Source organism: Polychytrium aggregatum (assembly GCF_025602895.1).
Source record: "Polychytrium aggregatum strain JEL109 chromosome Unknown BJ171scaffold_13, whole genome shotgun sequence".
Taxonomy (NCBI): domain Eukaryota; kingdom Fungi; phylum Chytridiomycota; class Chytridiomycetes; order Polychytriales; genus Polychytrium; species Polychytrium aggregatum.
The window spans coordinates 282,811-309,356 of NW_026516215.1; the positions used below are offsets into that span (position 1 = coordinate 282,811).

The 26,546-nt window shown below is 58.8% G+C and overlaps 9 protein-coding genes across 9 annotated transcripts; 5 read left to right on the forward strand and 4 right to left on the reverse strand.

Moving 5' to 3' along the window:
• Positions 1–41: 41 nt before the first annotated feature.
• On the reverse strand, positions 42–1,995 carry BJ171DRAFT_499611 (pyridoxal phosphate-dependent transferase). The gene is made up of 2 exons (XM_053110492.1): positions 1,574–1,995; positions 42–1,453 (listed from the first exon to the last, which is right to left on the reverse strand). Exons 1-2 carry the CDS (start codon positions 1,982–1,984, stop codon positions 380–382), a joined length of 1,485 nt encoding a protein of 494 aa, XP_052967871.1. The 5' UTR covers positions 1,985–1,995; the 3' UTR covers positions 42–379.
• BJ171DRAFT_499613 (uncharacterized protein) lies at positions 1,975–3,956 on the reverse strand. The gene is made up of 3 exons (XM_053110493.1): positions 2,696–3,956; positions 2,303–2,544; positions 1,975–2,130 (listed from the first exon to the last, which is right to left on the reverse strand). Exons 1-3 carry the CDS (start codon positions 3,456–3,458, stop codon positions 2,026–2,028), a joined length of 1,110 nt encoding a protein of 369 aa, XP_052967872.1. The 5' UTR covers positions 3,459–3,956; the 3' UTR covers positions 1,975–2,025.
• A 2,181-nt stretch (positions 3,957–6,137) lies between these two features.
• BJ171DRAFT_597995 (Alpha/Beta hydrolase protein) lies at positions 6,138–8,640 on the forward strand. The gene is made up of 7 exons (XM_053114799.1): positions 6,138–6,241; positions 6,325–6,785; positions 6,908–6,946; positions 7,175–7,307; positions 7,452–7,525; positions 7,687–8,037; positions 8,174–8,640. The coding sequence occupies exons 2-7, from the start codon at positions 6,350–6,352 to the stop codon at positions 8,413–8,415; spliced, it is 1,275 nt and encodes a 424-aa protein (XP_052967873.1). The 5' UTR covers positions 6,138–6,241; positions 6,325–6,349; the 3' UTR covers positions 8,416–8,640.
• A 359-nt stretch (positions 8,641–8,999) lies between these two features.
• Positions 9,000–10,813, forward strand: BJ171DRAFT_499617 (uncharacterized protein). Its single transcript, XM_053110494.1, has one exon. It carries the CDS (start codon positions 9,094–9,096, stop codon positions 10,738–10,740), a length of 1,647 nt encoding a protein of 548 aa, XP_052967874.1. The 5' UTR covers positions 9,000–9,093; the 3' UTR covers positions 10,741–10,813.
• Positions 10,814–13,414, reverse strand: BJ171DRAFT_499620 (uncharacterized protein). The gene is made up of 10 exons (XM_053110495.1): positions 13,365–13,414; positions 13,130–13,205; positions 12,944–13,023; positions 12,699–12,723; positions 12,396–12,482; positions 12,028–12,165; positions 11,760–11,851; positions 11,520–11,641; positions 11,181–11,306; positions 10,814–11,002 (listed from the first exon to the last, which is right to left on the reverse strand). Exons 1-10 carry the CDS (start codon positions 13,370–13,372, stop codon positions 10,938–10,940), a joined length of 819 nt encoding a protein of 272 aa, XP_052967875.1. The 5' UTR covers positions 13,373–13,414; the 3' UTR covers positions 10,814–10,937.
• Positions 13,415–13,556: 142 nt separating this feature from the next.
• Positions 13,557–15,271, forward strand: BJ171DRAFT_499622 (uncharacterized protein). The gene is made up of 5 exons (XM_053110496.1): positions 13,557–13,621; positions 13,807–14,047; positions 14,200–14,384; positions 14,538–14,685; positions 14,786–15,271. Exons 1-5 carry the CDS (start codon positions 13,590–13,592, stop codon positions 15,119–15,121), a joined length of 942 nt encoding a protein of 313 aa, XP_052967876.1. The 5' UTR covers positions 13,557–13,589; the 3' UTR covers positions 15,122–15,271.
• A 1,437-nt stretch (positions 15,272–16,708) lies between these two features.
• On the forward strand, positions 16,709–22,802 carry BJ171DRAFT_499624 (uncharacterized protein). The gene is made up of 12 exons (XM_053110497.1): positions 16,709–17,147; positions 17,418–17,535; positions 17,701–17,826; positions 18,062–18,438; positions 18,680–18,836; positions 19,028–19,428; positions 19,708–20,270; positions 20,405–20,824; positions 20,922–20,950; positions 21,077–21,337; positions 21,511–22,299; positions 22,406–22,802. The coding sequence occupies exons 1-12, from the start codon at positions 16,917–16,919 to the stop codon at positions 22,519–22,521; spliced, it is 3,588 nt and encodes a 1,195-aa protein (XP_052967877.1). The 5' UTR covers positions 16,709–16,916; the 3' UTR covers positions 22,522–22,802.
• A 281-nt stretch (positions 22,803–23,083) lies between these two features.
• BJ171DRAFT_598000 (flagellar C1a complex subunit C1a-32-domain-containing protein) lies at positions 23,084–25,271 on the forward strand (the record flags this gene model as incomplete). The annotated part of the gene is made up of 6 exons (XM_053114800.1): positions 23,084–23,275; positions 23,420–23,688; positions 24,009–24,091; positions 24,242–24,407; positions 24,588–24,808; positions 24,951–25,271. 6 exons carry the CDS (start codon positions 23,084–23,086, stop codon positions 25,115–25,117), a joined length of 1,098 nt encoding a protein of 365 aa, XP_052967878.1. The 3' UTR covers positions 25,118–25,271.
• BJ171DRAFT_499625 (uncharacterized protein) lies at positions 25,272–26,400 on the reverse strand. The gene is made up of 2 exons (XM_053110498.1): positions 25,847–26,400; positions 25,272–25,745 (listed from the first exon to the last, which is right to left on the reverse strand). The coding sequence occupies exons 1-2, from the start codon at positions 26,277–26,279 to the stop codon at positions 25,606–25,608; spliced, it is 573 nt and encodes a 190-aa protein (XP_052967879.1). The 5' UTR covers positions 26,280–26,400; the 3' UTR covers positions 25,272–25,605.
• Positions 26,401–26,546: the final 146 nt, after the last annotated feature.

The following is a 26,546-nucleotide window of genomic DNA, read 5'->3' on the forward strand; positions in this document are numbered from 1 at the left end:
CAAGCACGCCGTAGTTGGCACCGCCATCATGTCACATCATATGCGGCCAGGAACGCCCAAGTGGGCCAAGTTATCTTCATTCCACCATGTCTCATCGTCGAGTCCATCACAGCAGCGCGAGTCCCGATCGCCATCGTACACCCTCTCGCGGAAGCGGCAGGATATATATTTGCACTCCGTCACCTTTCCAGGTACTTGAGGCAGCTCTGCCATCGGAGATGATGCCCAGCGATCCATTGGTTTCCACACGGACACAATCAGGGACAACTTCAACTCCAATGTACTCTTGCTCGTGTTGACGACAACTGGCGAGCTGACCACATTAGCATCAGCGCTGGAAATCAGTACTGACATCATTGGGGAGCGTCGAGGACGGCGCTCAGATGTCCAGCAGTTCTTTGACCGCCCGGCAGAGTCGGCGAGCTCCTTCACGCAGCTCCTCGGCGTCGTAGTGGGCAATCGACAGTCGCAGACAGTTGAGATACCGGCCTTGGACTGTAGTGAAAATTAAGCCCGGAGCAAACGATACCCGAGTGTTGCTTGTGCCTGCCGCTTCCTTCTGCTTCAGCTGCTGGTACAGGGCGTGGGTGTTGACATGGGACGGGAACTCGATCCAGATGAAGAATCCACCTTTGGGTTTCTCGATGCGCATACCCAGCCCCTCACCATGCAGCCGCAGGGTCTCGTAGGTCACCTCGGCGTTGTGGCTGTAGGTTTCCCTGAGCTGTGCGATATAGGTCTTGAGCTTGCCGGTCTGGATGATCTCGGTCATGATTCCAGAGGTCAGATGGTTGGGACTGCCTCCGGAGTAGAGGACCCAGAAGGTCTCATGGCGCTTGATGATGGCCGGCGAGGCCTCGACCCAACCGAGGCGTGCGCCCGGGGCAAAGATCTTGGAGAAAGAGCAATTCGAGATGACGTTTCCAAAGTCGGTTTCGGATCGCACCTGGTGCTCGAGTGCAATGAGTCGGGGCGGGTTAGGCTCCGCGCCAGGATACCCGAGCAGAGGATAGACGTCGTCGCAGATGATTAGGACGTCGTATTTGCGGGCTAGCTCGATCAAGCGGATACGCTTGTCCAGAGGCATAGACTGCCCCGTCGGGTTCGAGTAGTCGGGGATTGTGAAGAGCAGGAAGGGGAACTTTTTGGCCGGCTGGCCAGCAAAGGCCTGTTGGTCGACACTGCTGGAGAGCTCCTTGAGCCTCTCTTCGAGGATCTGCAGTGAAATGCCACCGGATTCGACTGGGACCGAGACAAAGTCGCGTTCCTGGAAGCCGTGGTCTTGGAGGACTCTGAGGGCCAGAAAGTAGGTCGGATCTTCGATCAAGATGCGGGTCGCAGAGGTCGTGAACATGGTGATGAGGTTGCTGAAGGACTGCGATGCCCCGCTGGTGACGGCGAGGTGATTGGCCTCAACGGGGCTGCCGTACTCGTTCGCCAGGAATCGAGCGAGCTGGGCCGGTTCGAACACTGGGGATCAGAGAGATGCAAACACCGTCTGCTCGACAAGATGGCAGGGGTATTCGGGTGCTAGGATGCGGCCGACTCTGTGTGGATGCTGACGGCCCAATACCTCACTGCGGAACTCGCTGTCGCCAAGCTTCGGCCCATACTGGAAGGCCAAGCCAGCATCTGGCTTGGACAGCTTGCGGGCGGTGGCCTCTTGGAAGATGGCGGAGGCGGTCTGGAGCAGGGCCGGAGATGGGGCGCCAAACTCAAACTGGATGTAGCCGCGGTCGCCAGAGGGGAAGAGAGTCCTGTCCGAGTAGAGGTTGCTGAAGGACGAGATGCGAGTGATCTGGTGAAGATCCATTTTTTTGGTGCGGGGGCTGTTCGCCGGACGGACGGACGGATCGACAGCTGGATCGACAGCTGGATGGATGCGAAAGACAGTCGGGAGGCGGAGGACCAGCGCGGAAGCCCTGGGTTGGCGCTCGATGGTCGTGCTGGCTCTGGTGATGCGATTCCTGGACACTGGCCACATCGCTCGCCCACGGGGAGGATCTAGCAGTGTATATTGGGTGTCTAGAAGAGCTGTCTGAGCGACAGGAATCCGTGGCCGAGCGAGTTCTTTTTGCCCCCATGATAGTGCAGAGAGATGGTCGACTTGGACGGCAGCGCCAGAAAGTCCTGGTCGATGAATCGGGGTGTCGATGCGCATGCCATGGTTGATTACCGGCGGTTGCAGTGGCATGATAGAGTCGGCACACGGTGAGCGAGCGGCCGATCGAGGAGCCTCTGGTCGACAACGCAGGCGATGCATAACAGAAACATATTCTCGGCTATTGCCAACTGAGCTTACCAGCAAACTGAGGCCCGCAACGGTTCCCTCTTGCACTTTCCCGTCGCCAGTCGTGATGAAGCCCGACGAGTGGTGAACGACGTACGACGCCGAGTTGATGGCCGAGAGCACCGACTCGCCGTTTACGACAAGCTGGATCGACGGCTTTGCCTTGGTGAAAAATGCAAATGCGATCTCGTACAGACCCGGCTGGGCGATGCGGATGTTGATTTGGTCCTGCTCCCAGCGGAAGTTGTCGGGGTCTGCTTGATGGAAGGCCGGGCAGATGGGTCAGTGAGCCAGACGACCTTGCTCCAACCACCGGAGCTACCTGCATTCGCTCCTCATCCACATCCAGCTGCACGTCCTGACACTCTTGCACAATCTCTCATGTCTGTCTGTTGCAGAGCTGACCTGTGTTCAAGGTTTCATAGTTCCAGGGTACCGCCGAGCCGTACTTGAGGGCCCCAGATTTCCACAGCCACCGTGCGCATTTGTGGAAGGGTTCCTGGAGGCTCTGTTGGTAGGCCAGCTTGCAGGAGCTGAGATCCGAACAGATCATGTACAGCTTCTCGTCAAACTCCCGCCGCAGTCCCTTGACGGCTGTATCAACTGCTTCCAGTTCATCCCGCGAGGACTCAGTGTCTCTGACGGGCAGTGCCTCGGAGCCGTCGGATTCCTGGCGGGGCTCGAGGTCCTGAACCAGCCGGCGCATTTCGGCGAGCTCGTCTTCAACCCGATGGAGTTCGTCGTCCATCTTTCGGTTGATGTACTCCCGGATTTCCGATCGCAGGGGGCTCTTCTTAACTCGGCCGCCCTTTTGCCGCGCATGCAGAGGCTCATCGGGGGCATGGTCTGTGAGTATCTCGCGCTTCAGCTGATTGAATCTAGACTCCAGCTCATGCCGAATGTCGATTGTGTGGTCCTTGACCATGTCTTCGATCAGCTCGCGTGTCTGGCTGATGGGCGAGCCAGAGCCAGCAGAGGCCGACAACTGCGCCCCAAGACGGTCGGTATGCTTCATGACATCGGCCCGGACCCGGCTGATCTTGGATTCCAGACGCTTGAGCAGTGTATTGATCGTCGACTGGGCTGGCAGCTTAAGCTTGGACAGGGCTAGCTTGAGCCGGCCCTCCACATGCCGCTCCAGCTCTTCGCGTGTTGACAGATGGCGCATCAGCTCTTCCAGGACAGCAGTGTCGACCTTGGCTGCGAGGCTCTCCGCGAGGCTCTTTTGAGCATCGCCAATCAGTTTTCTCACTGCAGCAGCGGCGTTCGGACCCAGATTGTCGTCTTTGGACGAGGTTTGAGTTCTGGGAACGGGCTCGTGGTGAATTGCAGAGACGTCGCTAAAATCGCCATAGGGAGCACCGAGGATGTGGGATGTATCATGTGTGGAAGGAAGGTGCGTTTTTCGTGGTGCCAGCTCTTCGTCCAAGGTGCCCTTGAGGTTTGACACTGTCTTGACGAGATCATCGACACGGGCTTGGGTATCCAACGATACTTTGGACACACTACCGAGTCGCTGGCGCAGATCGTCCTGATCCCGGAGGCACTGGGTGAGGTCGCTGCTCTGGCGCTGGAGCCCCGAGGCAGAGTCCACCACCTCCCTCTGAACTGCATCCAAATCCCTCCTCAGCTGGCTGACGGTCTGCTCAAGCTGCCGATGGTATGGCGCCGGCTCGTTGAGGTAGTCGCCAACAGCCCGCCTTGTCTGAGATTCGAGAGCGGTCAGCTGCTGCTTGAGCTCAACAGAGGTTTGCTCAAGCTTGATGCCCATGGTACTCTGCGACAGCTCATGCTTTTGCTGCGAGTGCGCCAGATTGTCGATGCTGGACTCGAGCTTGAGAAGTCGCAGGCTGGTCTCCTTATACTTTTCATCCAGCTCTGCCCAACGATTCGGGTCCTGGGAGAGGGCACTGGCTTGGCTGGTCAGCTTTGACTCGATGGCGCTGAGCTTGACTTCGGTCAGATTCGACAAGACGTCAAAGTCGTTGCGTGACACCAGCTGGCGGATGGACTGATCGAGCCGATCCTGGCGCTGCTCGATACGCTCGAGGGCTTCTTGCAGGTCGTGCAGCTGAACCTGGAGCTGGGTGCTGGATTTTGTTTGCTTGGTGGCCAGACTGTCGATCTGGGATCCGGTGTCCTGGAGACTGCGCTCGAGGCCAAGGATTTGATGCTGCAGCTGCAGCGAATTGGACTCGATGTCCTGTAGAATGGTGAAATTTGGCAACGACCGCTGGGTGTCGACTTTGATTTCTGGCGGCCTTTGGATAACCGAGGGCATGCGGCTCCCGATGCGGCTGTGAGCCAGCTGCTCCAAGCGCTCCTCAACGGCCTTTTCCGACAGCAGCAGTGCCCGAATAGAATCGGTCGATTCCGGCAATGGTGGGAGGTTTTGCAGATTGTCAAACAGGCGCTCTTCCTTTGGCTCTCGCGATGCCATGCGGGACGAGACAGCTGCCCCTGATTCATAGAGTATCGGACGCGACAGGGTCGTGTCGGAGAGCTTGATAGTCTCGGGCATCTGTTCAAAGAATGATTGCACGGATACGGGATGGGCGATCAATCAAGAGCAGACAGAGACACACCTGGTTGGGTACGCTCGTGAGAATGGATGCAGTTGCCACTCGAATACGGTGACAATGCCCATAACAGCAGCGTTCGGGGGTTCTTCTTTAATACACCGCCAAAAGTCATCCGCTCTGCTCACCTCACTTCGATTTTCTGCTTGGAGCTTGCTCATATACGAGCTTGAGCCCAGTTCGCTCAGCGGCAGGACGCCCGGACTTGCTCTGGACTTTTCTGGCGATGAAGGTGCGTCGGCCAGGGAGCTTTCGCCGCCTTCGGTGAATCCAAGGAGATAGCTGGAACTATAGTCCTGGGACTTTTCGCGATCGAGCCATGATGGCTCAAGAACAGAGTGCGACTGTTCTCGAGTTCCGCCAATGCCGGCACTGCCGCCACCAATGGATCGCTCATGGGCGCTTGCTCGTCCGGCCGAGTCCCGGTCTCCGTCAAAGAGGATCTTGGAGATTTGTGATGGCGAGGCCGAAGAGTCGAGCGATTCACGGACTCGGATCTGCGGCGTCTGATAGATGATGAAGGACTCTTGGTTGGACACATCAGGGGAGTCGTCCTTGGACTTGGGCCGCGAGAGATCGGCGCTGGAAGTGTGTGCCGATGAGTTTTCCATTATGATCCGTTCGTATGAGGACATTTGCTGGACGCGACGAGGCGGTAGCTTGGCGTCCTCGACCGGCTGTCCCATCGAGACCACACTCGATCGAACCTCGGGCCGCAGCTCGGAGGAGGCAGCGTGCCGCCCGACGACAGGAGGAGGGGCGACGAATTGATAGGGTGGCTCAACAACAACGGACTCCTTTGGCGTGTTTTCGTTCAAGACCGACGTGGACAGCTCTTCGTGTAGTCGGGAGGATTTGAAGGCATTTGAGGCCTTGAGCTTCCGGAGAAACTGCTGGGAAAGGGCATCGGTATCCCCGACAGACCGGGATCGCTCCGCGAACAGCTTGGTGCGACTGGAGGTGCTCATGCTCGGTTACTTGCCAGAGCGATGGCGACAGCCCGAAAGGAGAAATGCGATGCAGCCAGGTGGTGGAGGGGGGGGGCTCGTTCGAGCGCTGGCGGGCTCTCCCGGTGAACCATGCTCCCACAAGCAAGTGTGCCCGCTGGAGAACACCAACAGGACTGTCGGCAGTCGAGCGTGGGAGCGGCGGATGACCAGGGTCCAAGAGCGGCCAGCCAGTGTGCGGCTGGCAGGCTGCGCACGCCGCCAGCCAGTGCAATCCGCCCGGCTCGGATTTGCAACCCGCCCGCAGTCCGCCAGCGACATCACCACCACCGTCACCGCCGTCGCCACGGTCGACACCCCGATCGCCATCGCAGTTCGCCATTGGCATTGGCATCAGCGGCACACGCAGACAGACCGGCACCAAGGTACACGAATCGCAGCAAGCCTCTTCGCTCCCTCGGCCGACTTCCTACCAACTCACCGGCCCGATTGCGTCCTTGCTTCACAGACTTTGCAGCCGACTCCCAGGCGCCATGGCTTCCAGCGGACCGCACGGCTTCAATCCGCACTCCTTCATGAAGTCGTTGGCTCGACTCAATCTCAACCCTATCAGCTCCTGGATTCCCTCTTCGCAGAGTGCGCTCTCGCATGGCCCCAGGCGTCTCCAGCTCGCCTGGGCCAACAGCCGACGGCCGGACACACATGTTTCCATTACCGAGAGACAAAAGGCTCTGGAGACGGCCGAGACCCGCATGCTACGAGCGATTAAGACGCCCCTCCGCAAGCACTTTGTAGCGATCCCAAAGAGCAGGGTTTACGGCAACGAGTCGATCCCTGGCGCCTACTACATCAACACCATCTCGACCACGGGCGATCCACAAGAGCAGGCGCACAAGCCCCATCTGCTCTTGGTCCATGGCTGGGGTGGCGGCCTTGGGATCTGGATCAACAACATTGACGAGTTGTCGAGTAAGTTTACTGACGAATGCGTTTAGTTCAGCACTGTCGAGCGACTTGTTGCTGTGATTGCGACTGCCGACAAGACCCGCTCGCATCTGCCATCGTGCCCTGACTTTTGCTTGAACCAACAGAGCACTACAACGTCCACGCCATTGATCTTTTGGGATGGGGTACGGTCCCAATGTGCAAAGCACATGCAGCGGGTGCAGCGAAAGCAACTCTTGCTGTGGCTCTGCAACCAGTGGAATGGGCAGCACTGAGTGAACAGAGCCGAATGGGCAGCACTGAGTGAGCAGCGTCGAGCGCATCAAGCAGATGCGGCGCAGGTCGGCTCGATGGGTAGGTGTTTGGCATTCGCACCTGCGACTTGCATCGTCTGACAGTGCCTTCAAATCCAGGGCGGTCGTCGCGACCACGGATCTCAGGGTGTTCTCCCACAACCATTCAAGACTGGTGGGTCGAGTCGATCGAGGCGTGGCGAATCGCACAGGGAATCGACAGGTTCACTCTCGCGGGCCACAGCATGGGAGGGTAAGTCGAGGGCATGTTTCTGACGGGTCGGTGCGGTATATGACTCTGACTGCATTCACAAACCGCAATGTAGTCACTGCGGCTTGGATGGCGAACTTTATCTTGTATGCGCTGACATGTTCCGGCCCGGAAATGGCTTTGCAGGTTCATCTCGGCCTCATACGCCGCGCGCTACGGCCCGCAGCATCTCGACAAACTCACTCTCCTATCGCCCATTGGTAAGTGTTCGCTGGGCTTGTTCGATCCGAGGACAGATTGCTGGTGGTCGGTGCGCTTGGATGCTGCTCGAACGCAGTCGACTGGCTGCATGGCGGGGGTGGATAATTGGAGCACACGCCACTTCAGAATGAATGACGCTTTGAGTCGCCGCTGCTCCCAGGTATCAAGGGATTCGCTGTTCCTCCATCACAGAATACCCGCGAAGTCGTCCGGAATGTCATCGTCAAGTCGGTTTGGAGACTCACGCCACAGCGTATCCTCTCGTACCTGTCCCCGTCGCGAGTGCGCGACATGCTGCTCAAGAGCCGATCCCGGGTGGCGGCCCAGTTCCCGTATCAGGATGATACGGCAATCGAGTACGTGTATCGGCTTGCCACGGTCGGCAACATCTCGGGCGAAACAGCATTTACCCGACTGATGGATCCAACGCTGGGCTGGACACTGCCGATTGGCGAAGGGACAATCAAGCAGTTTAACTTCCCAGTGGTGTTTGCATATGGATCCCGGGACTGTGAGTACATGCACTCTGACGCGGTGTCCGTGCGTATGAGGGCACTGTTTCGGGGCGCTCTTTGGTCAAACTGAGTTTTCCTCTTTGGAGGTCCCACCGCTGACTTGGTCCCACCTACTGGACATGTGTCCCACAGGGATCGACCCGACTTGGGCAGCAACGCGGTTCGGCATCGACAAAGTCATGGGCGACCAAGCCCACGTCTATGTGTTGCCTGATTCCGGGCACCACGGCTATTGCGAGGCATCCAAGGCCTTTGTCGATATTCTGCTGAACGGCGAGCAGCCGGAAGGTTGTCGAATTGCACCCATTCGAACCCGCGAGCAACTCATATCCGAGGCGGGCGATCGCTCCAAAAATACACTCAGCATCGCCTGAGAGATAGAGCGTGGATCCAACGGGCGGCACCTGGCCAGTTCGCCGGCGCTCTCTGTGTCGGCTGTGCCAAAGCGCACATGGTTTCATCCCAGCAAGCTTCCTCATACGACTATTTTCAAGAACATGTGGGGGCACCAATGTCCCTGAGTCCATCGATGCAGTGCACTAGAGCAAGGAAATATTGTGATACTCTGGGCGTCGAGAATATACACAGTTGTTCCAGAATAACGAGAAGCATTGGCGTGAAAGCATCTAGTCGATCTCCTGTGGCGACGATCGACTGGTATGGGCAATGCGACTCGGGGGTGGCTTCTCGGCATCAAGATACTTTACCTTCTCGCGTTGCTTGGTATCCAGGCACACCGTGTGGCCGTGCTGGGCGGCGAACGTGTGCATTCACTACCAGAACAACAACAGCAACGGCAATGACGGGCAGGGGATTGTGGGTCCGATCGTCGATGCGGACGATGGAAGCGTGTGTCACCACCGCAAACTCCGACGTGCGCAGCCATCATATGATCTGTGTGACCTGATCCACGTGTCCATGGCAGAAAGAGCACCACCAACGTTCCCAACATCGCCAACATCGCCAACACCGCCAACATCGCCATCAGCACCACCGATCTTGGTGCACCGCCCAGACAGAGCCCAACCACGGCACACACCGCTGGATACACAATGCTCAAGGGAAACAGAAAGCACCACAGCAAGTCGCAGAAGGAGCGGATGCAGGTCCAGTACAAGCTGCTCCACAGCACCGATGCTCTGGAGCGACTCCCGCTGACCCGCGAGCAGCTCGCCGACCTGGTCCATGCGATTCAGAAGAGCAACCTCGCCAAGTTTGGGCTCGTGAAGCTCTCGACCCTGGGCCTGAGTCTCGTTCACGAAATCGAGTCGAAGCCCTGCACCTTGCTGGAGTATGCCGCCGGGATGCGCAGGGACTCGATCGTGTCGTCGCTCTTGCGGGCCGGAGCAGACCCGACGGTGTCGGCGGATTGCCCCGAGGGTCTCTTCCGAGGGCAACTGGCGCTAGCACTCGCATCGGTTCTGCCGGCGTTTGCGGTGTACATCGTCTGCTTGGCTGTCCAAGGCGCCTCAAACGGACCACGGAGCTCGAACTGCAAGCTGTGCCGACAGCACCGCCCAAGTTTGCTGGTGCTCTATCCGTGCCGACATGAGGTCTGCCGGCAGTGCTTTTGGACAGCTGTGATGGAGCGCCCGTGCAAATGGGAGGACATGGAGTGTCCTCTGGAGCAATGTCGAACGGTCCTCTGCCTCGAGTCCGAAGCGGACCTGTCCAAGCCGTCATGGCCGGCAAACGAGGGCCCCGCAGCAACAGCCGCCCGGTCCAGATCCCGCTATCTGCTCCTGCCAGAATCCAGATCCACGACGGCGCCGGTCAAGCCAGTGTTCCAGGCAAGGTCGATGCGCTCGCTGGCCGGGCTCTACGTCGGAACCTATCGGTCACAGCGGGACTCGGAGCTCTTCAAGGCCGCCGAGGAGAATAATGTGCTGCGGCTCGAAGCCCTGGTTGAGGTCGGTGTCGACATCAACGTCGTCAACGAATACGGACAAACGGCATTTTTTCTGGCTTGCTGGAAGGGCTGCGGCCGGGTTGCCCAGAAGCTCCTCGAGTGCGGTGCCGACGCAGACATACCCGACCACAGCAACATGCATCCGCTGCGACTGCTGTCGCTTCTCCATCCGGCCGTGCTCAAGTCGCTTGAGATGCCGGCGCCCTTGCCGACCTGGCCTGACAATCCGACATTCGAGCCGTCGAATCGGCCGGTCATGACAGTGCTCATTCCTGTGGACTCAAGTCATCCCGGCGCCGGCAGCTTCACGATCGACGACTTTCTCTCCGACTCGGCCGTCTCCGCCATCGCCGAGCTGTGCAGCCGTTTGCCGATTGCCCCGCCGCAGAAAGAGTCCTGCAACAAGCGCTCGCTCTACTGCGACACACTGGGATGGATCCAGCGGGCATTCCGCGAGGCCATGGCCCGGCTCGACGGCGATTTGCCATCGGCCGCGTTCGCTCACATGCGGTTCCTGGTCTACGATGAGCCCGGCGGATATCTCCCAGCACACACTGACCTGACCAGGACTGTCGATGGCCAAACGTCCACGCACACGTCTATCTTCTATCTGACGGACTGTGCCGAAGGCGGCGAGACGGTGCTGCTGGAGTCGCTGAAGGGGACGACGGCGCTGGCGACAGTTCAGCCACGCCGGGGTAGGCTCCTGTGCTTCCCGCACATCTGTCCTCACGAAGCTCGGCCCACTGTGAGTCTGCCCAAGATCCTACTGCGCGGCGAGATGTTGTAGCGAAAACATAGGCGAATACACTCGATACAGCCGTGTGCCGACCGCGCTGTATGCGTTTGTTTGATCATCCAAGAGCTGCTACTCATCAGAGGCTGACATGGACGGCAAACAGAAAGAGCGAGCTGGGTGGTGTGTGTATTTGACCAGTTTCGAGAGCCGCATTTCTCGAAAGTGCGACTGGCTCTGTCCATCCGGACTTACTGGAAGGCAACAGTGACCTTTTTCGCCTCGACTTGGCCACCGCCGGAAACAAATCCCGTGCCTGTTTGTGTGCACGATGAGCATGTGGATGCGACGAAGAGAGTTCGCAGATCAAGCCATCCGTTTCGGGCATGGCGGGGATGCGTGAGCGATGAGAAGCAACAATGAGGCCATCGTGTGGCTGTGGCTGTCTCCAGCATCGGCGACGGCGAGCAGGCCCGTCGATCGTGGGCACCCACCTTCCGTATGCAGTTCGACCATGTCCTTGTCCTTGCAGCGAGTGTCGCATACGAAGCACTTTTGTTGCTCCTTGATGAACTTTTGGCAGCAGTGCTTGCAGAACACATGTCCGCATGGCTTGAGGACTGGCGGCGACATTGTAAAAGATGAGTGTTGGATTGGAGGAAGGTTGCGATGGAGCTCAGATCGTCGCATATTGCTGTGTAGCCGGAGTACTCTGGATCTCCACGTCGGCTTGGGAGCGCAGGTACGTTGGGGGGGGGGAGCAAGCCAAGTTCCCGTTTCCAGCCTTTCTTTCACGGGAGCAACGCACATGAACAGGGCAATGGCAAACTCACACATCATCTTTACGCCGTTGGTGAGCGTTTTCAGGCAGGATGGGCACATGTGCTCGACTTTGGAGGCCGAGGTCTTTGCGCCCTTTGCTGGCGTAAACACGATCGGGACCAACTTCTTCAGCCTGAGCAGCGAGACAATGATGGATTGATGTTCAGAGTGCCGCCACTGCCATGATATCATCAAGGGAGGAGCAGGCGTGACCAGTTTCCCAGTGATGTGTCGGACGTATCATCGCTTACATGATCGGGTGCGGTGTGGTCGAAGCGGTGCATACGATGTCGGTTTTTACTTCCGTGACAGCGTCCGGTTTGGCTGTCGGGGTCAGTGACGGCTGCCGCGGGCATGCACAAACATCGATACAAATGGAGTCTGTCTGTCAGTTTCGCCGTGCCACTGGGTGATCTGGAGATCGGGTTGGCGATCGCTTTGCAGACAGTCGTCCAAAACACATGGCTTGTCATGCCCGACCACGAGCCGAACGGATCGGCACCGACGATCAATACATACAGTCCAAAAGCTCGGGAGAGCCGGCTTGTTCTGGCCCTTGGCCTCCGTCTCGGTCGCCGCCAGCAGCTTGGTCTGGGTCTTCTCGAACTGGGCAATCTCCTGTTCCCGCTGCACGAGCTCCTTCGCGCGGACTTCCTCCTATTGGAATGCCCGCATCACGCAGTCGAGAGAGGGAGAGTCTGAGTTCACGCCGAAGGCACAACTGCTGTTGTTTGGGGGTATCGACGGACCTCACCCTCCGTACTCCTGGGCACAACGGCACCATATTGCCGGTTGCATATCGAATGCATCCGTCGATATCAGGCCCAAGCTGATGTCCCTGAGAGCCCCAACTGGCTCGGGTCTGACGCTGGCTGCTCTGCGCATACCTCTTGCTGAGACTCGTACAGCTTCTTGAGATCGCTTTTGCGGGCAATTTCTTTTTTCTGCGACAGGATGTTCTCGTAGATGCATTCCTGCCAGAGACACGGCGGCCGACCGCGGGTTAGATGGCGCAACGACCGTCCCATTTCCCTTCCTCCCTCGCTCTGTGCTCACTTTGATCAGAGACACCCAGCACAGGGTTCGCAGAGGTGCATCAGGATGCGCCTTTCCAGACAGCGTCCAGGAGAAGGATGGCCGTCCACAGCCAACAGATCCAGTGCTGGACTTGATGCCGCCGTGATCCTCACCTTGCAAGCGAGATGGCCTTTTGGACTTGAAATCAAGATTGTACCACCAACCACAGAATAAAACGTGGATGAGGGGAGAGTGCATATCCCCAGCCCTTATATCGCCGGCTCCCGATGCAGCATTGGCCTGCTGACGCTTGCTTGAGAAGCCCGCCGATTCTTGGCTTGTTGCCGGACACACCACCGTGCCAAATGGATGCTTGGGCTGGTACGCAGGAGATGGATGCATCCAAATGGATTCGTACCAGCTGAGCGGGCTCCGTGCCGTTTGTAGGCACAGGAAGCATGCATCAAAGTCCCTCATTGAATCTCGGCCGAGTCGTTGCTGACGAGCACATTCGTGGAGCAAACATGGCAAGATGAAAGCCCCTTGTCAGAAGCTGGGGGGGGGCAAATCGCATGCTGAAAGGCAATTCGGGGTGACTTGCTACCTTCTGAGTGCCGTAGCCGAGCTCGGCTCTCTCGGCAGCGGTGAAGAACGCCAGAGCGGTGTTGTTCTTGGAGTGTCTGGAGAGAGCGACGGTCAGAGCGGACGTGCGGGGTGAGTGGGTAGATCAGCAAATCTTGACGATCGGTTGCACAGGAGTGGCGACTGGAGATATCCAAGGCTTGTGGCCGGATGTCGAGTTGCCTCCCTCCCCCTCAGTCGGCCCAACGTCGGCCTACCTCGACATGACGGCGGCCTGCTTGCAGCACTCGGGAGGTTGGATCAGACCAGATCCCCGATCGTCGAAACGCGGCTGGCTCCCTTCTTGCTGAGGACCGGTCACGTCGAGGTCACATGGCGCCGCTCACATGACCCGCGGCTGTTGCTGTTGAGGCCGATCGCCATCGCCAGACCCACCCAACTCAGCCCCAACCAGACGACGTCCCCGACCCCGACAGGAAGCCATGGGCAAGCTCAACATCCTGCAGCACAAAAGGCATGTCTCCGCTCTCTAATGCACGCCGCATGCCGAATGCTGCATGTTGGATGTTGCATGTCGAATGCTGCATGTCGAATGGTGGCAGGCGACCCTTGTAGCTGGACTGACCCAGAATCTCGCTGACTGACGCACATTCGCTGCTCTGGAATTGCATGGGGGCGGGCGGGGCGGATGGTTTGCAGCTGGCATGTGTACAGCCGAGAAAACCAGGAACGGGTTCGGCGGGACGAAGAAAATGCCCGCATCGAGGAAGAGGAAAAGCAGCGTCGTATCGATCAAGCGGAGCAGGAGGTCCGACTCAAGATCCTGCGGGAGCGAGCCAAGCGACGGCGGCTGGACACTGGCGAAGAGCCCGAGACCGATCCGAGCGTCGCCGCAGAACAAGAGGCGCCGGGACCCCTCAATCTGTTTCCAGATGCCGAGGTGAGGGCGCTGGCGATGCTGACTTGACAGCTCGAGAGCAATCCTGGCTGCGAGACGGCCTCGACACATTCTGTCCACGATGCAGAGAATCTGCCTGGATTGGCGCACAGAGAGGCTTATTGAACTCATGATTCAAATCCACTCTGTTCCAGAAGCCAGAGCTGGGCTTGAGCTCGGAGAGGCGGAAGGGCAAGGACAGAGCAGAGAAGAACCGGGACGACAAGAGGCATGCCCCCTCTGGCAGCTCTGCTTCCTCGGATTTTGCTGTTGCGACGCCGTGGTACGCCAAGTCCAAAGGGGATCAGACTCTATCGCGATCAGAGGACAAGAAGGATCGGTAAGCAGTGCGTGGGGAAGACCGAGATTGCCGAGGAGGGGGGGCAGTTCTGAGCAGCATTTCATGGAGCCTGGTATGGAGTCGGATATCGAGCCTGGTATGGAGTCTGGTATGAAGCCGCGGGCCTGACATTGCCGGTTACGGATGGGCCAGTCTCCCAGAAGAGTCGGAGCGGCGAAGGAAGCGCATCCAGCCCGAGGCCGAGCGCGAAGATCCCATGTGGCTCATGAACCAAGGACAAGCTCGGTTGGACCAAATCAAGAGCAAATCCAAATCCCGCTTGCTGGAGAGACGGACGCAGGTGGGCTTGGGCAGCTAAAGGCCAGATGCAACCCTGTACGCTCGCTTGGCGGTGTGGGGGATGCATGGTTGATCTGATGCATGGTTTTTGGTACCTGCAGGCTCTGGTGAGGACCGCTGGATCTCGCAGTTCCCACGGCAAGTCATCGAGCTCACGGGGCGAGTCCAAAAGACATGGTCCACGGCACAATCCCACACCGCCTGGCACCAGTCGTGATAGCCACGCCGACGGCAGCAGCAGCAGCAGTAGCAGCAGCACAATCGAACGCCTCCGAGCTGAGAGGCTGGCCCGAGAGCAGGCCGAGAAGCATAAGGCCGAGCTTCTGCTGAATCCGGGGGCGGTCCTGGGCATCGAGACGAAGCGGCACATTGAGGATACCCACTACTATCACAACCAGTTCAATCGCAACCATGGCGACATCAGGCGCCGGCACTAGACCGAGATCCTGCCAAGCCGGGGTCATGGCAGTTTGTCGGCGAGTTGTTCTTGCCCGTACAACGACATCCGCACCGCTTGACGGGCAACACGGCCAGTTTTGGATTCGATTTGACGATCGGCTCGGAGGTCCTGCAGCAGGACCGCCAGGGTGGCAGAGCGACAGGGTGACTTTCAGGTGCTTTTGGTGCACCCGAGAGGACCGGCCAGCCCGCCTGACTCGGGACGGCATCGGCTCGAGCGTTGGCTCCATCGTCGGCGACACATCACGTCATCGCGGAGGGAGATGCAGGGATCGCGCATCGGGACGGATGTCCGTGATGGCCGGGAAGGACATGGCATGGCGAGCAGGCACATGACGGGGGATGGCATCACGGGCTCAAAGACGGGCGGCATATGGAGCCAAGTCGGCGAGAAAGTCGAGTTGGAAGACGGTGAAAGGGAGTCGACTTGGAGGTATAGTGATGAGTGGGTCGGGTTGGAGTTATAGCGATGGGCGAGTCGACTTTGGAGCCAGCAGCCAGCAGCGGGCAGTCCCGGACCATGCCGGCGAGCCCGGTTGCATGACCCGGCAGCACAACCGAGCGCATCGTCTTTGCCCAGCGGCATCTCATCACCAGACCCCCACCCTCCGCGACGGCACTCGGCAAAGGATTGCTCCATCTCCGACCGGGTCCGGCATGTGCTTCCCGGGCGACTCCGACGGCGCGCGGGCCGACACAGCCGCCATCGGTCTTGCGAGGCCATGTCAGCAGCGGTGGTGTCCATCGCAGCGATGTCTGTCGTCGTGGGGGTGGTGGTGGCAAGATGTGTTCGCAGCAGCAGCAAGATATGTTTGGCGGATATCGACTTATCAGATCGACCCCTGCCCCGGTCACAGCCATCGTGCGCTGGCAGACACAGCAACGGCTCTCCACCGACACAGCAGGCCCCGCGCAGAGCAATCTCGGCGACCACAGACCATGCCGTCCTGGTGTCTTGGTCTGAGGCATCCAGCGAGCCAGTGCGCTTGCCAGTGCGCTTGCCAGTGCGCTTGCCAGTGCGTTTGCCAGCCAGCCTGTCGACGCATCCTGACAGAGTCGGCCAGTCAGGCGACACCCAGCCGAGGCACAAGCACGCCCGAGAGACAATCGCCCCAATCGAGCGGGGGGGGGAGCGAGGCCGTTCCTGGCCCAGTCGCCCTCGACCCAGCGCTCTCGACCAAGTCCTCGACCCAGCGCTCTCGACCAAGTCCTCTCCGTCCTCACAAGGCCATGTCTCGGCAGTGACATGGTTCCGTCGCAGACACACACAGCTCGCCGGGCCGAACGCCGACGCCGACGCCGACGGCGCACAGTGCCGGGGTGTGTGTGCGCAGCAGCACGCGCGGCGGAGATTCGCCGGCGAGGGCGCCCTCGCTGCCGCTCTCGCCGCGTTCTCGCCCCCGCCCCCGCCCTCGCCCTCTGCGGCTGAGCGCCGAGACGGAATTACTCACCCCCGGCCGTCGCTTATCAGACATAAGAACCCGCGGTCTGCGGCCTCGCCTTCATCGCTGCTGTCTGGACCGGTCTCGACGAGCCCTCGCAGCCGCTGCTCCTCCTGGCCCACCCCTGTCCTTGGTCCTGTCCTTGGTCCTGTCCTTGGTCCTGCCAAACTTTGATTGAGCCTGCTCTTCCCGCTCCGTCTTGCCCTATTCCCTCACTGCCTCTCGGACTGTGCTTGGCCATCTGCCTTCGTTTTTCTCTCTCCCCTCACATCTATTCATCTTCTCGATCCCCATCCCCTCTATCTGAGTTTGCTTCTCCACCATCTCTGCCATGGCCACCCCCACGACGCCTTCCATGAGGAAGATGGGTCGCATGTCCGCTCAGAATCTGGCCGAAGTTCTGGCCTCTATGCGCGACGACCCCAACAAGGCCCAACACACTCTCCTCGTTGCCAACCGAGGCGAGATTGCCATCCGCATCATTCGCGCTGCTCACGAGCTCGGCATGAAGGCCATCAGTATTTACTCGCATGAGGACCGTCTGTCCATGCACCGATACAAGGTACGTCGCGCTCGCGAGCTCCTCCGCCAGAACTGCCATACATCGTGGCTGTCGGTAGTCCTGTCTCGCTGTGGCGGTCACTGTTTCTTCTGGACGTCTTGCCGTTCTTGCCATCCAGCCGAGTTCTCTCATATCCGTCCGCTGTCTGTCAGCGGGCGCCAGTGGTTTTCCTGGCTGCGAGCCTCCATTTCGGACTCGGGTTGTCGTCCACAGCCGACTTTTGCTTTCGACTGACGCGTGAATCCTCCTGTTGTCTCCAATGCCATGCAGGCCGATGAGTCGTATCAGATCGCTCCTCAGGGCGTTTACACTGCCGTTGGTGCCTATCTGGCTATCGACGAGATCATCAAGATTGCCAAAGTCCACGGCGCGAATGTGATCCATCCAGGTGCGTTTTGCTCGCGTCTTTGCCGTGAATGATCTCGTTTGACCGCCGGGGGCCGGCTGGGCCCTCTGTCTGCTTCCATATTTCTTTGTCGTGCTGTTCTCGCCATCTCCCTTCTCGTGTCTTGACTTGCAGTTCTTATTTGATTCTGACAATTCCGTTGTGCAGGCTATGGCTTCTTGGCTGAGAACGCTGAGTTTGCTCGCAAGGTCGAGGCCGCCGGCCTTGCCTTTGTTGGCCCTCGACATGAGGTCATTGACTCGCTTGGCGACAAGACCAAGGCCAGAGACATTGGTATGAATGCCGTTCTATCTTCGATTGTGGTATCGGGCTCTCAAGCGGCGGCCGATAGAGCAGCCGGCATCGGGGCTGCCTGATTCGTTGGGCTGTATCTTGCCGCCCTTCCCGCTCTAGCGCCGATGCCCAGATGGCTCCGTGCGGCCCCTTGGTGCTATTCGCCATGCCTGTTCCCGACTGATCATCTGCTCTCGATCGTGACACTGTTGTTGCTGGTGATGGCTGCGCGTAGCCCTCAAGACCGGCGTTCCTGTCGTTCCTGGTACCCCCGGTCCCGTCAAGAGCCTTGCCGAGGGACATGCTTTTGTCAAGCAATACGGCTTCCCAGTCATCATCAAAGCCGCCATGGGCGGTGGCGGCCGCGGCATGCGAGTCGTCCGCGACGAGAGCTCTTTTGCCCAGCTCTTTGAGCGCGCTTCGTCCGAGGCTCTGGCGGCCTTTGGCGACGGCACTGTCTTCATCGAGCGTTTCCTCGAGCGACCCCGCCACATCGAGGTCCAAATCCTGGCCGATGGCTCCGGCAATGTCATCCACATGTTTGAGCGCGACTGCTCGATCCAGCGACGCCACCAGAAGGTCGTCGAAATGGCTCCTGCTCTCGATCTTCCCGTAAGTGCGATCGGTCGTGTTGCCACGGATGCTCAACCGCGACATTGATGGCTCACACAGCACTGCCAGTGGCGGGTCTGCAATGTGGGCCCCCGAATCAGCCTCGCTCCATCGGCCTCGCTCCATCAGCCTCGCTTGACATGGCGTGTGCCTCTCGTGCTTTGCAGCAGGAGCACTCCAAGCCGTTTCTCACCCGCATTCGTTACTTATGTCGTGCTATTGCTTTGTTTTTCTGTTCTAGGAACCGGTCCGTGCTGCCATCTTGGCCGATGCCATCAAGCTTGCCAAGTTCGTCAACTATCGCAACGCCGGCACGGCAGAGTTCCTCGTCGACCAGCAGAACCGCCACTACTTTATCGAAATCAATCCTCGCATCCAAGTCGAGCACACCATCACTGGTAAGGCCCCCCCCGTCCATTGTTTGGCGTCGACATCCTGCCAGCATTTTGGTCCTTGTCGCTGTCATTGCTTCGGGCGCTTGCTCAGGCTGCCCTCTCGGTTTGGCGGAAATGTCGTTGCTGATGTCGCGCTCTCTACTTTCGTCCATGCCCTCGGTTCATGTCGGGCAACCCACGCGGCCGGACAACAGAGGAGATCACCGGCGTGGATATTGTCATTGCCCAGATCCGCATTGCGCTTGGCGCCACTCTCGATCAGCTTGGTCTCTCTCAAGAGTCCATCAAGACCCGCGGCTACTCGATCCAGGCCCGTGTGACCACCGAAGACCCTTCGCGCCACTTCCAGCCCGACACTGGCCGCATCGAGGTCTATCGCTCCTCCGGTGGAAACGGTGTCCGTCTCGATGGCGGCCCGGGCTTCAGCGGCGCCATCATCACGCCCTTCTACGACTCACTCCTCGTCAAGGTTATTTGCACTGGCAGCAACTTTGAAGCTGCTCGACGCAAGCTTCTGTGCAACTTGCTCGAGTTCAGAGTTCGCGGTGTCAAGACCAACATCCCGTTCCTCATCCGTCTGCTGACCCACGAGACTGTAAGTACCACCCCGTTCGCTCCTGACGAGCGGCTCTCGGCTCTGGCCAGTGTGCTTGCTCTGTAGCGGCGTACACTTTGTCGTGGATGGCGTGCGATGCTCCAGATGCATGTCAAGCTGCAGCTCTGCCGACTCTGCTGCTGCTTTACTTGTTCGCGTTCTCATTCACGCTCGCTTCCTGCGCCTGCCGTTGTGTTTGCATGCTTTATCATGGCCGTCCATCTTATCTGACATCTGCCGCGCTCCCGCCTCAATCCACATGCAACTTGTCATGGCCAGTTCTCCTCTACCGGCAAGCTCTGGACAACCTTCATCGACGACACTCCAGAGCTTTTGATCGGCAACGAGACCAAGAACCGCGGCCAGAAGCTCTTGCGCTATCTCGGCGACCTTGCCGTCAACGGCAGTCGCATTTCTGGCCAGCAGGGCCTGCCCCAGCTCCAGGACACCATTTCCGTGCCCAGTATCCCCGGAGTCTCGGACGACGATGCTACCATCCCCTGCCAAAGCGGTTGGCGCAAGATCTTTGTCGAGAAGGGTCCAGAGGCCTTCTGCAAGGCAGTCCGCGCACACCGTGGAGCCCTCATCATGGACACCACCTGGCGTGATGCCCACCAGTCTCTGCTGGCCACCCGAGTCAGAACCATCGACATTGCCAAGATTGCTCCGGCAACCTCCCATGCCTTCCAGAATGCCTTTGCCTTTGAAATGTGGGGCGGCGCCACCTTTGATGTTGCCCTGCGCTTCCTGCACGAGTGCCCCTGGAAGCGTCTGGAGGCTCTGCGCCGCCTGGCTCCCAATGTGCCCTTCCAGATGCTACTGAGAGGTGCCAACGGCGTTGGGTAAGTCTCCGTCAGCACAACGCAGCGTAGCGCAATATAGCGCAACATAGGCTGATCGGCGTATCCCGTGTGCCACCCGTCATCGACGAAGCCGAGATCTGGTGCAGACACTGACACCTCTGATTGCTCGATAGATACACCAACTACCCCGACAATGTCATCTACGAGTTCTGCAAGGTCGCCAAGGAGAAGGGCGTGGATATTTTCCGTGTCTTTGACTCGCTCAACTACATTGACAACCTCAAGGTTGGCATCGAAGCTGTGATCAAGGCCGGCGGTATCGCCGAGGGCACGATCGCATACACTGGCGACGTCTCAGACCCCGAGCGCAAGAAGTACGATCTCAAGTACTACCTGGACCTCACCGACCAACTTGTCGCCGCGGGCACCCACATCCTCGGCATCAAGGACATGGCGGGTCTGCTCAAGCCCAAGGCCGCTCGTCTCTTGGTCGGTGCCATCCGCCAAAAGTACCCTGACTTGGTCATTCACGTCCACACCCACGATACCGCCGGTACCGGTGTTGCCACCTACCTGGCTGCCGTCGAGGCTGGGTAAGTGCTGGGCGACGATCGTGTGTGTGTCTTGGGATCGCTTCTCGGTATAGATGAAGCTAACATTCTTGCATCTTGGGCTTCTTTTCAAACGTAGTGCTGACGTTGTTGACGTCGCTGTCGACAGTAAGTAGGAGGATGTAGTCACGCCCTGTTTTCGGCTAGCATCAGCCCACTGTCGCCAATCCTCGTGGGCGACACCAGCACAAGGAGGTACTGATCACTTTCCCTTGTGTTTCCTCCTATCCATAGGCATGTCCGGCCTCACCTCGCAGCCTTCCATGGGTGCCGTGATTGCCGCCGTCGAAGGCACCGATGACCACACTGGCATCAACCTCGACTCGGTTCTGGCCATCAACGCGTATTGGGAGCAGATCCGCCTGCTGTACTCGTGCTTCGATCCCAACGTCAAGAGTGGTGACTCGGGCGTCTATCTGCACGAAATGCCTGGTGGCCAGTACACCAACCTGCTCTTCCAGGCCACCCAAAACGGTCTCGGCACCCAGTGGGACGGTATGTACAATCATGGAGTGCTTTGTTCTGCCGGTCTGCGTTACTTTGACGGGAGGGAATCTGGTTCATCGAAGTGAGGCATGTGGAGAAGGCACACACCCCGGACGGCGCACCCAATGTCAATGTCAAGAGCCATGCTGACAGAGTTTCGCATCCAATCACTGGCAACACAGAAATCAAAAAGGCCTACGCCGTCGCCAACCGCCTCTGCGGCGACATCGTCAAGGTCACGCCCTCGTCCAAGGTTGTCGGTGACTTTGCCCAGTTCATGGTCTCCAACAAGCTCACCGAGCAGGACATCTATGACCAAGCCGAAACGCTCTCGTTCCCCAAGTCGGTCCTGGAGTACTTCCAGGGTCTCCTTGGCCAGCCGTCGTATGGCTTTGTTGAGCCTCTGCGCACCCGCATCTTGACCGGAAAGAGCCTCAAGGCCATCCACGAGCGTCCCGGCAAAAACCTTCCCTCGCTCGACCTGAATCTCCTCAAGCAGGATCTGGAGGATCACTGGGGCCGCGGCCTTATCGATGACCAAGACGTCCTGAGCGCCGCCCTCTATCCCAAGGTGTTCGAGCAGTTCAAGCGCACCGAGGACAACTACGGCGATCTTTCGGTGCTCCCCACCCACCGCTTCCTGTGTCCGCTCAAGGTCGGCGAGGAGTTCTCGTTCATGATTGCCAAGGGCAAGACTCTGATCATCAAGCTGATTGCTATCGGCCAGCTCCACGAAGAAGCCGGCACCCGCGACGTCTTTTTCATGCTCAATGGCGAGGCTCGTGTGGTTTCGGTCCTTGACGACGCAGCCCAGGACCTGCTCAAGTCCAGCGGCAAAACCCGTCCCAAGGCCGACCCTTCGGACAAGCTCCAGCTCGGCGCGCCCATGCCTGGCTCGGTCCTGGAAGTCCGTGTCAAGGTCGGCACCGAGGTCAAGCTCGGCGACCCCATCGTTGTCCTCAGTGCCATGAGTAAGTACATTCCGACTGTTGCTTTGGGCAAATATGGCCTGCCCGGTGCCGCTATAGACCAAACTCCCCCCCCCACTAACCTGCAACTGCACTTTCCGACTCGCAGAGATGGAGACTGTTGTCACTGCCACGGTAGCAGGCGTTGTTTCCCAGGTTCTGGTCAACGAGGGCGACTCGCTCAACGCCGGCGACCTGATCATCAAGATCGACAAGAAGGAGTAAAGCTTCGCCCCCATCCATGATCGCGGCCCTTCCTTTACCCGGGTGTGTTGGGGGGCTCCCTTGCATGTACGCTTCAATGCTCTTCGGCCAGCGGTTCTGTGGAGCGACCTGCGTCCCCCCCCCGGCGTGAGAGGGGAGGGTACCTTTGCGTTTCCCTATTTGACTTACTCCTTTTCATCACATTTTGGTTGATTGTTCCTGTTCATTTCCTTGAGATTATCGATGGGGCATGTTGGGGTGCTTGGACAAATGCAATAATATATTCCGACTCGCCCCCCCCCAATTCCCTGTGGGAAATCTGGTGATCTCGAGACGGCTCGCGGGCCGATCATGCTCGATCCGGCCGGAAGTTTGCTGGCCAGCCGAATCTGCAATTTCGAGGGCACTCTGAGCTCGCCTCGTTGTCCGACAGAAGCGCTCTTGCTCTTGCTCTTGCTCTTGCTCTTGCTCTTGCTCCGTCCCTCTCAATACGGCACTCGAGGCAGTGAACCAACTCCAGCCAGACGAGCTGCAGCCCCCCCCCCGACACCGTTTAGCAAGCCAGGCAGACATACATACATACATGTCGTCCACAAAGACCAAGCCAGGATCGCAAGGATCCGCCGGCACACAAGGGTTGAGGGGAACATCGCCGAAAAAAGCCGACTCGGGTCAAAGACAGACCAGTCGAGGGGCCGTTCGCCCTGACGCCAAGGCCGGCAAGGCGCTCAAGACCAAGCAAAAGGAAGCATCCGAGACCGGGCTCGGAGGAGACGTAATGGCCGCTTTGTCCCGAGCATGGCTCATCGCATATAGTCGGCGAGCGGCGTTGCGAGCCGGGTTCGCCTGCGACCAAATCCACGAATATGTCGTGTTAACACCGTCGCTTGCTGTCCTTGCTATATCTCACGGACGCCAGTCCGATGACACCAAGCTTGCCTGGACATTTATAACCTCAGAGAACATCGACGAACTCGGCAACTTGGATTTCGAGGAAATGCACAGGTGGAGGCACCCCCTGCGACGCTCCTGGCGGAAAGTACGCGAGTCTCCCCGGACGGTCCAGTCGATTAATCTAAAATGTCTGCATCTTCTCACCAGCAAACTCGCCACAATTCTCTCAATCCACAACTGGAAGGACGACCTCCAGGCCAACTGTCTGCTCGCATTCCATATGAGCAACTTTATGTGGGTATCCAGGAAACCGCCGTCCGGGTAGCAGCTCGACACGCGTGAGAACGATCGTGGCGATAATCGCCGAGGGCATCATGGGTGCGAGAGGCGTTGGCCGCCCAAGCTCGCAGCACTGGTAAAGATGCCCCATGGCCAACCAGATGGGCATATAGTAGATACAGATGCCAAACCTTGCGCTCAAAGAATCTCAGCTCCAGATGGACGCCTACACTGCCACGGCCCTGTGGGATGGCCAGCCTGCGACTGCAGCATCTGCAGACTAGACCATCGACCAACTGCTTTATTGACCTCGGGCCCCTCTGAACGCCTCTTAGGTGGGCCAAGGATAACGGATTTAATGCTCGCCAGATCTCCACGTTCTTCTCGATCATGAAGTTCCTGCTCGACAAGACAATCTGTAAGTATCGTCCACAGGCAAACCCGCACCATCACTAGCCCGGCGACTTCCATAGAGCACAGGCCAGGCGATTCTTTGGTGTCGAACGGTGGATTTACTTTTACTGTACGACCTGCTGCGTCGGATCGCTCTGCGACTCGCCGCTCCAAGCCGACGGCTTGACTGCCACAAAGGCCATGGAGCTGTTTCAGACCTATATCTGCTATGAAACCATGCCAATGAGCAGCAGCATCGGCGGCGGAGGAGGATACGAAAACGAGTCACAGTCGTTTACGCTCAAGGAGGCCATATCTATCACCGATTTTGTCACCACGACGTTAGTATCGGCGGATCGCAGAGTGTGTGCTTGTGGTCAGCACAAAACGAGCTCGCGCTCGACTCGGATAGATGTACATCACCTCTTGGTCCATCTAAATCGATGCTGGCTCTCAAACCCCCACTGTGGTTTCGTCTCGGTCTTTCTTATTTCTACCTTGGAATGCCTTCTGCCGGATAGTTTCATGCAACACTTTCGGCTTGTGCAGTGCGTTTTTGTTACCGATCAAGACAAGCTCGACGTCGAGACCCAAGTCAGTGTCGAGAAGCCCATGTGCCCAAGGCCGCTGGCTGAAGGCATGACGCTGCTGGCGTGGGAGGCTGAAGAAGCACTCAAGCGAGAAGCCGAACGCCGCGAACGGGAGGAGCTCGAGCGTCGGCTTGCCGAAGAGCGTGCAAAGAGTAAGTCGTTCCGGCTCTGGACGCCTGTTCTATCTCTGTCCCCCCCCCTCATGCACCTTCGTTGTCGCTCGAGCGAGGGTTTGGCTTCAGCCGAGCTGAATGGAACTGGGGCTCTTGTATTTCGCCCCGCTGCCTGGACCAGATTTCAACCCTTTCGAAGTCCTCACGAACGAAGAGATCAAGCACATCACCACCGAGGTTATCCAAAACGCACTTGGGTCGATCTACCACGAGATCGATACAGTCGTAGAGACCCACAAGCAGCGCCAACTGGCCTCGCTCGCCGGATACATCAAGGAGGCACCATAGAGGCTTGCTCGAACGCAGAGGAGCAGCCTGTCCCTGAGCGCCCCTCAACGACCGGTTGGCCCCGGTGGGCAGGCCGTGAGATTGCACTGCAGTCTTTGCTGGCGATTCAGTGGGTTTTGTTTGGCTTCGGGAGCACAGTCTTGAATCCATCGCGATGTGGGAACGTGGGGCATGTATTGGACCACCTGGACAGCTCCATGGCTTCTCGATTTCAAGACACTCGGGTGGCCCGGGTAACTCGAATTGCTCCTCCTCCAGTCTCTTTGGGACACACTGTTTGGCGATGGTGGGGGCGGATGGACGATGTGCATTCAGGTCCGGAAAGTACCGACAGTCCCTGGTCGTTTGGATGATACGTTGCAGCGTTTGGGAGTCGGTGCCTGGCCAGTGGGATGAGCATTCCACTCATTGCCATGAGCTCGAGCCATCCTGCTTTCCAGACTCCTCGCATGGATGCCGGGCGGAGAGCAGCGCGAGCTTTCCATCTTTCATGATGGCCTTTGCGTTGTCGGCTCGTTTTGAGCGATAGAGTTGGCAACCCGGTTTTGGCGGAGCATCTGACTTCGGTCCCGCACCCGAGTTCGGTCATCCTCGATCTGCTGCAGAACGATATCCCTTCGACTCTCGACTGGGGCCGATGGCGTTCACGGCAGAGATCGCAATTGGAGGTGTCAGATGGCCCCAACCGAGTATGCAGCACGCGCGGGTGGTCAAGACGGCCGGGCCTACCTTGCTCTCTCGCCTTGGCAGCACGACGGGTCTGCTGTTGGTAGTCCAGTGTGGCTTCGCTTCGCAGCTTTTCCAGGTCTTGCTGGAACTTGAGCAGAAAAGCCAGGGTGGCATCGTCCAAAGCGTGCGAGTATTCCAAAACTTCTTCAAACTCGCGAACCCGCACGAGGAAGCCCAGCATGACCAAGCAGTCGACCGACCCGGTGAGGTTGAAGAGCGACCCTGCAAGCCTTTTGTTTCGCAGACGGATCAGCCGGTACTTGTCCTCGGCGGGGAACCTGATCAGGTTGCCGACCAGCTGGTCGAGGATAGCAATGCCCTCGAGTGCGGCTGGCAGTGGATTCTCGGCAAACAGGGTCGTGCGGATGTGCTTGGAAAGCAGCTTCAGGAGCTCGTCGTCGCTGGCCCGCTTGGACCTGTGGGCAGTGTGCATAGTGCAGAATAATCGGGCGCGGGCGAGAGGACACCTGTGTCTGCCCACCCGCCCGGGGTTATCATTCCGTTCTGTTCGCCGGTGCTGCTCATGCGCTCCCACCGACCTTTGGCTTCGTGGTCGCAGCGATGTGAGCAACAGCAGTGGCGCTTCCCGCAGTGCCGCTGTGTCCAGCAGCCGCCCCCGGCGTGGGCCCCACGTGCGCCGCCGCGCACATGACCGCCGTGGCCGGACACGCCCAAAACCCCGCCGAGCCGATCTTCGCCC

Excerpts from the sequence above, each read along its gene's own strand:
- BJ171DRAFT_499620 (XM_053110495.1), bottom strand. Across the intron at positions 12,483-12,698 it reads AAGGCCATCTCGCTTGCAAG|GAATGCATCTACGAGAACAT; the intron begins GTGAGGATCACG and ends TGTCTCTGGCAG. Across the intron at positions 12,166-12,395 it reads TGTACGAGTCTCAGCAAGAG|GAGGAAGTCCGCGCGAAGGA; the intron begins GTATGCGCAGAG and ends GCATTCCAATAG.
- BJ171DRAFT_499617 (XM_053110494.1), top strand. The coding sequence starts at position 9,094 with ATGCTCAAGGGAAACAGAAAGCACCACAGCAAGTCGCAGAAGGAGCGG.
- BJ171DRAFT_597995 (XM_053114799.1), top strand. The coding sequence starts at position 6,350 with ATGGCTTCCAGCGGACCGCACGGCTTCAATCCGCACTCCTTCATGAAG. Across the intron at positions 6,947-7,174 it reads CATTGATCTTTTGGGATGGG|GGCGGTCGTCGCGACCACGG; the intron begins GTACGGTCCCAA and ends CTTCAAATCCAG. Across the intron at positions 7,308-7,451 it reads GCGGGCCACAGCATGGGAGG|GTTCATCTCGGCCTCATACG; the intron begins GTAAGTCGAGGG and ends ATGGCTTTGCAG.
- BJ171DRAFT_499611 (XM_053110492.1), bottom strand. The coding sequence starts at position 1,984 with ATGTGGCCAGTGTCCAGGAATCGCATCACCAGAGCCAGCACGACCATC. Across the intron at positions 1,454-1,573 it reads ACAGCGAGTTCCGCAGTGAG|CTCGCTCGATTCCTGGCGAA; the intron begins GTATTGGGCCGT and ends GAACCGGCCCAG.
- BJ171DRAFT_499622 (XM_053110496.1), top strand. The coding sequence starts at position 13,590 with ATGGGCAAGCTCAACATCCTGCAGCACAAAAG. Across the intron at positions 13,622-13,806 it reads AACATCCTGCAGCACAAAAG|CTGGCATGTGTACAGCCGAG; the intron begins GCATGTCTCCGC and ends GATGGTTTGCAG. Across the intron at positions 14,385-14,537 it reads TCAGAGGACAAGAAGGATCG|TCTCCCAGAAGAGTCGGAGC; the intron begins GTAAGCAGTGCG and ends CGGATGGGCCAG.
- BJ171DRAFT_499613 (XM_053110493.1), bottom strand. The coding sequence starts at position 3,458 with ATGCGCCATCTGTCAACACGCGAAGAGCTGGAGCGGCATGTGGAGGGC. Across the intron at positions 2,545-2,695 it reads CTATGAAACCTTGAACACAG|ACCCCGACAACTTCCGCTGG; the intron begins GTCAGCTCTGCA and ends TCCATCAAGCAG. Across the intron at positions 2,131-2,302 it reads TTGCGGGCCTCAGTTTGCTG|GACTTTCTGGCGCTGCCGTC; the intron begins GTAAGCTCAGTT and ends TTCATCGACCAG.
- BJ171DRAFT_499624 (XM_053110497.1), top strand. The coding sequence starts at position 16,917 with ATGGCCACCCCCACGACGCCTTCCATGAGGAAGATGGGTCGCATGTCC. Across the intron at positions 17,148-17,417 it reads TGTCCATGCACCGATACAAG|GCCGATGAGTCGTATCAGAT; the intron begins GTACGTCGCGCT and ends AATGCCATGCAG. Across the intron at positions 17,827-18,061 it reads GACCAAGGCCAGAGACATTG|CCCTCAAGACCGGCGTTCCT; the intron begins GTATGAATGCCG and ends GGCTGCGCGTAG.
- BJ171DRAFT_499625 (XM_053110498.1), bottom strand. The coding sequence starts at position 26,279 with ATGCACACTGCCCACAGGTCCAAGCGGGCCAGCGACGACGAGCTCCTG. Across the intron at positions 25,746-25,846 it reads TGCCAAGGCGAGAGAGCAAG|TCGAGAGTCGAAGGGATATC; the intron begins GTAGGCCCGGCC and ends CATCGGCCCCAG.